The sequence below is a fragment of the Gekko japonicus genome, unplaced genomic scaffold (assembly GCF_001447785.1).
Source record: "Gekko japonicus isolate JY-2015 unplaced genomic scaffold, Gekko_japonicus_V1.1 scaffold1326, whole genome shotgun sequence".
Lineage (NCBI taxonomy): Eukaryota > Metazoa > Chordata > Lepidosauria > Squamata > Gekkonidae > Gekko > Gekko japonicus.
Window position 1 is genome coordinate 142,500 of NW_015176012.1, and position 10,852 is coordinate 153,351.

Sequence of the window (10,852 nt, forward strand, 5' to 3'; positions counted from 1 at the left end):
GGGGCCTTCATGTCTCTCCCCGGCAGGGCCCAGGGCCGAGGCGCTCCATTCGGGGGCCACGCCGGTATTCGGTCATCATCCAGGTCTCCGCAGCAGCCGTCTCCGCCCCCTTCCAGCCTTGGCGACAAGACCCCGGTGTTCGGCCTGCGGAAATAAAACCCTGTGGGTCTTAACGCCCCCCCCGTCTCAGACTTTGTTCTGCTGCTTCAGAGCAACAGGCCTGCCCCACCAGCATCCATCTCCATGGAGGGGGGGAAAATATGAGAACACAAGAACAAACAGAATCCATGAACAAAACTGGGTTTAGGGCTGAACACATTGAAATATTTGGGTATTATGTTTACAAATATGTACTCTATGAGGAATTTCACATTACCCTTTTTAACCCGTTTTTGATCCGTCATTATAGGGCTGCCATTTCACACCTGGCTTCCCCCTTCCAGTAAAGAGCTGGATCTGAAGCCGTTTGCCATTTCAGACTGCACCGTTCCCCCCCCTGTCGCCCCCCCCCTCGTTTTTCGCCCATGCGGGAGAACTCTGGCTGGTTTTTTTAACATTCACTTTATAGCGCTATAGCACTATAACAAAATACTCCAGGCATTCCAATGGCGTTGATATATTGCTGTTCCGTTATAGCGCTATAACGTGAACGTTCAAAAAAAGCCGGAGATCGGCCACAGTGGGGGAAAAGCGCATCGGAACCCGGAGAAGAAACTGAAGACTACTTGGAAGCGGTTGACAGATAAAACGCTTCAGCCCCGTTTCCTAAATGGGACAGAAGTGTTTCTGTCTGAAATTACAAATATATTCCTGTAGGGAACCAGTTCTAAAACGGTTCTGTCTGAAATGACAGACCAGAAACTGTTTGGGAACCGTTCCTCTTCCGGATTATATCGTCTGTCTGAAATTCCTCCATGTTATTTCAAAGTAATTATGTTAGAACTTGGAAAAGTTAAAAAGAATTTTTTAAGATGGGACAAGCTAGAATTGTCACTTTTGGGAAGAATATATGTGATTAAAATAAATGTCTTACCAAGGATGTTATTTTTTTCCCAAAAAATTCCAGTGTTGACATCTGAATAGTATTCTTCAGAGGTAAAGCAATTTGATCTTCAAATGTTTTTCTGCAAATAACTCATCTGGTCCAGGTGTTTTCTTTTTCTTTTGGTTTTTAATTGCTTCAACCATTTCAGCAAAAGATATTGGTTCATTTAGAGATTATTTTCAGTTTCTTTCTATCCATCTTTACCTTCTGTTTCGGATCCCATTTTTTTCTTGTCTTGTAATCTCATAACAACTTGAAGTGGTATTGCTTTAGAGTATTTCTTTCCCATTGCCGCTGTTGATCCCAAAGCTTCTTGTTCCTGTGATTCTTCTTCATCTGACTCTTTTCAGCCTGCTTCATCTTCTTGGGCTCCCAATTCTTCTCCATATGTCTGTAGGAAGTCCTCCACTTTAAATGTTGAGTTTATTCTGTGCCTTCTAATATCATAGGTAAAGAGGACTCCTTCCAGAAGCAGCCATCTATAAGTTATCCCATTTTTCCTTAAAAGATTTGTAAGTCACTCTCCATGGTATTTCTTTTAAAATTTTAATTTATGTCCCTTGTATTTGAACTGGCTTCTCACTTGAAGTTCTCAAAATCGTGTCTCTCATGGGCTTTTTATAACATTTTACATGGATCTCTCTGGGTACCTTGTTCCTCCTTGCATATGCAGAGTTCATTCTATTCAGATTCCGGTGCTCCTGGGAAGGGGAAAGTATAGCAGTGGGTCCAGGCAGGAAGTAAAGGGAAGGATGCGGAGAAACGGGACGGCTCAGCACCCTTCCAGCCTGCGACCCATCCCGAAGGATGTTGGCGGGGGGGGGGGCTAGGATGGATAACCCCTCTCCGACATTGGTGTTGTGCAATGCCAGATCTATAAACAATAAGATCATGGTTCTTCGGGACTACCTGATAGAACAGCATGTAGATCTGGCTTGCGTGACCAAGACATGGGTGCGGGACGGAGAGACAGTAGGTCTCGCCCAGCTTACCCCACCGGGGTTCTCGGTCCTTCACCAATCACGGACAAAGGGGTGGGGAGGAGGAGTGTCTTTCATTCAGGAGGATTACTCCTTCAGAGCGCTCCCACCAATGGAGTTCATGGGCCTTGAGTGTGCTGGTCTGATACTGGAGGCCGGGGAGAGTGTGGCGATTTGGCTGGTGTACCGACCGCCTAATGCGCTGGCTGATAGCCTACCGGCCCTGATGGAGGCCGTATCAGCCTGGGTGTCAGAGCACCCTAGGCTGATTGTGTTGGGTGACTTCAACGTCCATGCTGATTGTGTTGGGTGACTTCAACGTCCATGCTGATTGTGTTGGGTGACTTCAACGTCCATGCTGATGATGTGGTGTCCAGTCAGGTGGCGGACCTGGTGTCGTCCATGGCGGCGCTGGGACTCTACCAGCTTGTAACGTCCCCCACTCATTGGGCCGGGCACACGCTCGATTTGATCTTCATGGCTGGGGTAACAGTGGACTGGTTTATTTATTTTATTTATTATTTATTTATTTTTGGATTTATATCCCACCCTCCCCAAAGGCTCAGGGTGGCTAACAGCGAGGCACAAGTGCCAAAGTTAAAACAGATAAAAACAGCATAAAGCATATTCCAAATAAGAGAGTAGCCAAAAAATGAAAATAAAAACTGTCCAAATCCAAATTTTCCCAGCAACTGCCAAAACAATACTGCAGTTCTCTTATACCAGCCTCAAAGTCTTCAAAACACAACCCCACTTTCAATCTTATTGGCTTTTTTTAAAGAGTTCCACACCTCCAAAATACTAGAATAACAACCCTTCAAGTCCTTAAATTGGTAACATCAGTAGGAAGGGAAGAAAGCCTGGGATGCACTTCCCAGCCGTTTTTTCCAGGATGGGGGGGGGAATACTCTTCCACCCTTCCCTTTTCGCCCAGGTCTTTAACTTTTAAATGGACCAGTCTCGTAATCCAAAACAGCAAAGATGGAAGACCAAAGATTATTCAGAGTCATTTTGTTACTCACAGTGCACAGATGAAGAAGTTTCAAGAAAAGATTCTTTAGTTGAAGTGCAGCTCCAAGAAATGGCCGATCATGTCTAGCTGCTTAATGGCTGCCATAAACGGTCCCTCTTTGATCTTTGCGTTGGGGCAATCTAGGGTCTACTCATGAGCCGCCACCTGCAGGAGCCCCCAATTCAAGCCCCCTGCCAAGAGTCTCTCTCCGGGAAGACTCTATGGGAGGTCCAAAGCCTCGGTTCCCCCTCTAAGACCAGGAGGTTCGGCGGTTCTCCGGGAGCTCCCCGGGAACTGTCCGATGGCAACGGGTCACAGACCGGAAGTTCGAATGTTGTGGTTTCTAATAGTAGTAGAAAGAGTAAGAGTCCAGTAGCACCGTTAAAGACTAACAAAATTGTGGTAGGGTATGTGCTTTTGTGAGTCATTGCTCACTTCTTCAGACTTATTGCCATTTATTCTTTGCATCCTCCTGGACTGAATCCTCCTGTACCAAATTGAGACCTAGGTTTCCTGTCTCATTATCAATGCTGATATCTCCACCCCTCTGCTGTGATGTTTACTCCAATCTCAAACCAACGGCAAGAGATTACATCAAACCTCGTTCTTGCAAGGAGCAATGCTCAGAAAGCGAAAGAAATGGCAATCCAAAATGCTGGTGAAATTCAGTCTTTGAAAGTTACAATACAACAGCACCAAGATAAACTGATTCAACTGGCTTCGGCTGACAGGGGAGGAAATTTAAAATTTCGTGCGATACCTGAAGACATTTGTTTACCAGAAGAATTACCAGGTTATTTTATGGATTGGCTTTCTCCATTGTTGCATTTAAAGGAGAAGGTGCCCTCTTTTATCTCTTCTGCTTTTAGAGCTTGCAAAGGTGGGGCTGCTAACCCCAAAAGGAAAACATCGAGAGATGTAATTGCCATGTTTGGAGACAGAAATATTAGGAGAGATATATTGAGACTAGCAAGACAAAAGGGCTTTTTGGCTCTCCACCATGATTCTATTTGGGTTTTCCCTGATATACCAGCGGAGGCACTCCAGAGACGTAGAGATCTTAAAGAGACGGCCAAAGCCTTGAGAGAGGCCAACATTCTGCATGGCTTTCCTGCGGAAGATTGGCAGTCTACCATAAAGATAAATTACATTCAGCTTTTGACAATGAAAAGGGAATCTGCTTTTGCAGGCAATCCAAAAGAATGAAGAACTGGAAGTAGAGTCAGCTGGTAATCTAAAGAAGAGGAAGCGATTTGTGGCCACTTTTCCTGATAAAATGAATTGAACTGAGATACCTTTTAAATCCATATATAAAGTTAATTTTATTAGTTTAAATAATGTTTTGCCACTTTGGTGGACTATGGTAAACTAATGCATTTGTTACATCAATTGGGGGGGGGTGTTCCTTGGCAGTTCTCAACAGGCTCTACTCAAATACACAGTTTTTACTGTGTGCCTCCTTTGGGGTTTTTTTCCCACTAGGGAGGCTTCCAGTTTTGAGTCGTCCACTGTTAGTCAACAATAAAGGTTTTTTCTTCATAATCTTACATCTGGTATCATCATCTAACAGTGGTAGAGGAAGGAAGATAGGAGGACAAGTTTTGCATATAGTTTGTAAGCTGATTTTTGACTCATACAATTCTCTTATCCCACCTTTCTTCCACTTCCTTTTTTTTGTTTTTTTCCTCTTCACTTGTCTCTCTCCCGCCTTCTTCTTATTTTTGTTTCATATCTAGTTTTTTCTTTTCCTTTTTTCTTTTTCCTCTTCTTTCTTCTCAATATGCAATTGAGTGTTTCTAAGGCTTGATCACTGAGTTGATATATTGGGGTTTTTTTTTACTTTTTGGACTATGGACTATCAGCAGGACTGGGTCAACAAATTAGGGTAACTACTGTTAATATCAAAGGTATAAATACAGAAATTAAAAGATCTCATTTTTGGCACACTTTAAGACAGAAAAATCTGATATAATTTTTTGCAAGAAATCCATCAAAGTTCTGAGGTAAAGCCATTATTAAATCAAAGTTATATCCACTACAATATCAGTCTACAGGCTCCTCTAAATCCAGAGGAGTAGCCATTCTTATTTCCTCAAGACTAGGCTTTAAATACGAAGCCACTGAAAAAGATGACGCTGGCAGGTATATATTTGTTAAAGGCTGGATTGGATCTTGTAAAGTAACATTGGGTGTAATCTATGCCCTCAATGCAAACCAAGAGTCTTTTTTGGAGGTAACATTAAGCAAGTGGACTCATTTTAAGGAAGGTTAAACAATAATTGGTGTCGACTTAGATTTAGTTTTAGATATAACGAAGAATAAATCTCAAATCCCCCCAAAATTGGCCAAAAATAAGTTAAAGAATACTGAGATAGCCAAAATACTGCAATCCCATGATTTAATAGATAGCTGGTGGTTTTTATATCCATCTGCTCGGGATTATACCTTCTATTCTCATACTCAGAAGGTAAGCTAAAGAATAGATGTTGTCTTGACATCTCCAACTTTAAAAGAAACTTCAATTTCTGCAGAAATAGGGCCAAAGCTGCTCACAGATCATTCCTGGGTTCATTGTAATCTGTCACTTAAGGAGTTGGATAAATCTGAGGGGTTATGGAAATTCAATAAATCCTTTCTTAACGATGACATTAAAAGTACGATAGCAAAAGAATTATTAAGATTTTATTTTGAAATCAATGATACCACTGAGATGTCACCTTTTGTTTTATAGGACACATGGAAACCCTTTTTAAGAGGGAAAATAATTGCCTATTTGGTAGCTCGAAAAAACTAAAAATAAATTGGTAAAAAATATTAAATATTAAAACTTGTTGTAAAACAATATACAAACAATTACAATCTGAGCGTAAAATATTAGAGTTGATGGAAACTGACCAGATTCAAAAATTTTAATTTATATAAAACAATGATATTGGCAGGGATCCAACAAGGCCTTAAGATTACTAAAATGAAAAACACAAAACATTCAAAAATCCAGAGGAATTGATTCTATGACTAATTTAGAAGGGGCTACTTTAACAAAGTCAAAAGACATAGCCAATCTATTGGCTGGTTACTATTCAACATTGTATGCTAAAGGGACCATTGATACACCTGTTTTAGATCATTTTCTTAATCAGCCAGATTTAATACATCATTTTGATGAAGCTGATAGAGCTATGTTGAATCAACCTATAATGGAAGAAGAGGTAGCTGAAATAATAAAAAATCTTAAAACTAATTCAGCCCCAGGGAATGATGGATATCAAGCTGAATTTTATAAATCATTCCAAGAAATTTTGATACCTTATTTCACTAAAAGCTGTAATCATACTATGTCTTGGGGAGAAATACTCCCTTCATGGTCTTATACTACTATTGTTCCTATTGTTAAAGAGGGAAAGGATGAATCCCAACCATCTTCATATAGACCAATTGCTCTCATCAATCAGGACAATAAAATTTTTATAACTATTTTAGCTCGTAGGCTGAAATCTATGATTAGTAAATATATACATCAAGACCAGACAGGCTTTATGCCCAATAGAAATATAGCAGATAATACCAGATGGACGTTGAATATTATTAATCATGGTAAGATCACAAACTTAGAATCACTAATCTTAAGTGTAGATATGAAAAAAGCCTTTGATTCCATCAATAAAGAGTACTTTATAGATGAATGTGCCCTGGAACATCTTCTGGCTTGAGACCTCGCTATCATTGGGTGTGATTTGGATTATTGCCACCATCTGTCGATTTTACTTGTAAACTGTTGCAGTTTTAACTTGGTACTGTATTTATTAATCATTGTAACTCTGTATTGTTTACATTATTTTAACTCTGTTAGCCGCCTTGAGCCAGTGTGCCCGGCAAGGCGGGATAGAAATAGAAATAATAAATAAATGGACTATCTTCTGATCCAGCAGGTGTCTCATGTTCTAACACTCCTCTATCAAGACTGTGTTTACCAATTTGTTCAAGTTTTGGCATTACTACAGCTCTGAGGTCACAGATTTCTGAAGTATGCTTTTTCATTGAAATGCTGGTGCATGCTGATGCACTTCTGTCTTTACTCATTATAGAATATAATAAACCATATATTGCCCATGAATGGCAGCCAATCAAAACAATGGTGCTTAAAACAGGTATCTACAAATAACAAAAGCAAAGTACATCCCTGCTGAGCATGGCCCCCTTGAAATAAACAATGGTTTTCATGTCAAGTAAAGAATGTTAGTATGCTGTGTATGCTATGCCAGGATAACCAGATGTAAAGGAGGACAGGACTTTGGTATCTTGAATAAAAGACAGAATTTCAGCAAAAATAGCTTTTTTCACTCCACATATCACCCTACTGACAAACCAAAGCCACCAAAGTTTTGTCTTAGAGGGGCAGTCTTAGTGTTTCTAGGTCCCTGGATGGAGCCCCAGAAACACTGCAAACCCCCCCCCCACGCACTGGGGCCAGATAAGGAGTGACCCTAACCAATGTCTATGACACTGTCTAACCATCATATTGACAAAACAAGAAATAGATTAAAAAATAAATAAAACAACAATCAATATAGTTTCAATTTTTCAATTAAGAGAGGTTATGACATGGTATTCCAAACATCTAAAGGTCTGTAGGCAACTTACAGAATTTGAAGATTTGCTCCAAAAACCCTTACAGACATCAAAGTGTCTTCTCTTGAGAATATATAAAATGTAATTGAATTCTCAGTATTTAAAACCCCCTTCATATACACAAATGTGGACAAAAGAAATTCCTAATACCTTGTCCGATGAGGACTGGGATAATACTTGGAACTCCCCTCATATAAATCAATACACTCTATTCGGATGCAATATTATAAATTAATAGCAAATTGGTACTTTTGTCCCTCTTAAATAGCTAAAATTAAATCTGGCCTTAGTCCTCTGTGTAGGAAACACTCCAATACATCTTTGGTGGACATGCCCCCAAATTAAGTTATTTTGGACTCAGGTGTTAGAAGCTATATATACAATAACTAATTTTAAGCCTCCACAATCAATACAATTGTGTTTATTCGATATATGGAGAGAGATAAACATACCAAAGTATATTAAGTTGCTCATTTCTAAATTGATAGCTGCGGACCATTTAGTTATTGCATCAGGAGGGAAAGATCCTAGAGGTCCTACAGTAGAAAAATAGCAAGTGAAAATTTTGGAAATTTGTTTAATGGATAAAATTGTACATAATCCATTTTTTGTTGTGTCTGTTAATTCTGCAGATAAGAAGTCGTTTGAGGAAGTCTGGTCCCCTGTAGTAGATTATTTGAGTGTAAATAAATTTTTACCCAGAAATAATTAATATAGATTGTGGCTTATGCTGTAAAATTTTGAATGTCAATCTTACTTAGGTCATAAAGTTACTAATACCATTGGTATTATACTGGTTATATTTATATTGTGTTGGGTTGTACCTGTGATATGTTTCATGTGTTCTTTCTTGCTTAACTATGTTTTAGAAAATTCAGTTAGTTGTTTGTAGTGTTTTTGAGTGTACATATTTTAGTATTTTGTATTGAGTTTCCAGGCGCATGGAAAACAATTGGAGGAATACATTTTGCCCCTTTTTTATCCCCTTAGGGGTCATGTTTCTCAGAAATCTCTTTGTGGGAGGGTTGACGTCATGGTAGGAATGCACTCCCCTTATTTTGGGTTTCTTTGTGCAGGTGTTTGGCCTGGGCATTGAATTGGGGGGAGGGCATGCCCCCCCCCAAATTGCCTCTCATTTATGTTACATTTAAGAAGTGGGACATAACTACGTATTCAAAACACCATCTGAGCAATCAGATACTAAGCAAGTTCATATGAACCTGATAAAGTACACCCGCCTGTCTGGTGTTGGGGTAAGTGTGTTTAAAGGTATCAGGGAAGCTGGGCCAGTAGCAGCACTAAGGTAATCCCACTAAGCAAACCTCCCGGATGGCTGTAAGCATCCCACCTCCTCTCCTACACCTGACAGGCAGCTGCCTGTCCAGTGTAGGAGGGGGAGAGGAGAAGAGTATTAGAAGCCACTGTGGAGGCGGGGCTGGCAGGATCACTAAGGCGTTACTGCGGGGGGGGGCTCCCTGGTGGCTTTACGCACCCTGCAACTGCTGCTGCACCTGACAGACAACCACCTGTCAGGTCTAGGAGGTGAGGGAGGTGTTTGAAGCCATAGGGAGGCTGGGCCAGCAGCACTGCTGCACCTCACAGGTGGTTGTTGGCCATTCCGGATTTCCTGAACTGTCACTAGCTCTCTACAGTCTGCTGTAACTGTTCTTTTTTTAATCTCTGAACACTGAGCTCTGCAGCTGACCAATCAGAGAGTGGGGGGTGCAAGTAGGCAGCAGCCTGGCAGCCTCATAGCAATCAATGGGGGGAGCACATTCTACCTTTAGGGGTCGAATTTCTAAAAAATCCCTTCTTAGTGAGCACCTATGCCATGGTAGGAGCACTCTCCCCGAATATGGTGTTTGGCCTGGGTGTTGATTTTACAGTGAGAGAACTTTCTTTTATATATATAGATGAGGTAGTTACATCTTTACTTGCAGATAAGGACCCCCCAAAACCCTAGCAGTTGCATTTTTTAAAACTCCTTTTGTCTATTGGAATTGGGTAGGGGAACGGTGTGTGCATGTGCATGCATCTTCAACCAGACTCCTGACATCTGTACCCAGACTCCTACCTTTATTCGTAAATTAATGGATTCCAAACGGTTTTCCATAGTTCAGCTGGGATTCATCAATGTTAATGGTAGTAATAGTGAACAAGCTCCCCTGAAAGGCATTTTGCTTTTTGATTCTTTTGCAGTGCAGTCAAGGAAGACACTAGATGCATCCAAGTGCACACTCTTAGTTTAAGCACTGTGAGGGCAAAGCTCAAGACTGTCAGCTAGGCTGCCATGGGGGTTGGGGAGCTCAGTCTGTGTCCGGTTAATTGCGACTGCATGCCTTGCTGTGCTTTTTCTGCTTTGGGCCGAAATGGTTATCTATACAGATGTGCAGGAGGGAGTTGTATGGTCTAGGTTTCTCTTAGGCTCCGTGGGAGAGTGTTGGTTCTCAGCTTTAGCTACCTAAGGGTCTCCAAGCTGGTGCCTAATTGGCCAGTGTGTGTGTGTGTGTGTGTGCATAGGAATACCCTATATCCTATGATGCCCATGGGGCCGCTGCCATTCTCAACAGTGCTGATGTTACTGCATCTGTAGGTCTGCAATAAAAGTATAAGAGGTTCTGACAAAGACCCACAGGGAGGCAGGGGTGAGCCATGTGGACATGGTTTCCTGGTGGCAGAAAACGGGGCAGCGTTGGGGAGGTGGCCCCCTGTCCACACAGGAGCACGGCAGGCAGCAGCATGTCCGACGGGTCGGCCGATCCCCGTCCCCACGCTTCGCACCGCGGGATGGAATTCCCAGGGATCTGTCGCCACCATCATGGTGCTGCAGGATGAGCCAGGAAAGGGGGCGCCAGGCCAGGCCCTCGCTTCTCTGGAACGGGTCCGGGGGGGTCGTCAGTCTGCAGTCTCTCTGGCGCCCGGTCGAGTTCTTCCGAGGGTTTCTGGTGCGCCCTCAGCCTCCCGGGGGGTGTCGCTGCCGCCGGAGATCCGCCCAGCCTGGAGAACACGGAGGCTTCGGGCGGTGGGCGCCCCTCGACGGACGAAGGGGCCTCTCCTTCCTTCCCGGGCTCCAGGGAGCTCCCCGCCGGGAGCTGGCAACGGCACGGAAGGAGCGCCCCCTCCCACCCCCTTTCCCCGCCCGGACAGGGGGGCGCCCCCCAGCGGGCCGGCGCAGAGCCGCTCCCG

The 10,852-nt window shown here is 42.6% G+C and overlaps 1 protein-coding gene across 1 annotated transcript in view; it reads left to right on the forward strand.

Moving 5' to 3' along the window:
- The first annotated feature begins 1,936 nt into the window (after positions 1-1,936).
- Positions 1,937-10,852, forward strand: part of TULP3 (tubby like protein 3) — a 64,382-nt gene continuing 55,466 nt past the window's right edge. Inside the window, exons 1-2 of the mRNA XM_015426539.1 lie at positions 1,937-2,017; positions 10,260-10,831. Of these exons, the coding sequence (XP_015282025.1) occupies positions 1,937-2,017; positions 10,260-10,831 (653 nt within the window). The remainder of the gene's footprint in view (positions 2,018-10,259; positions 10,832-10,852) is intronic.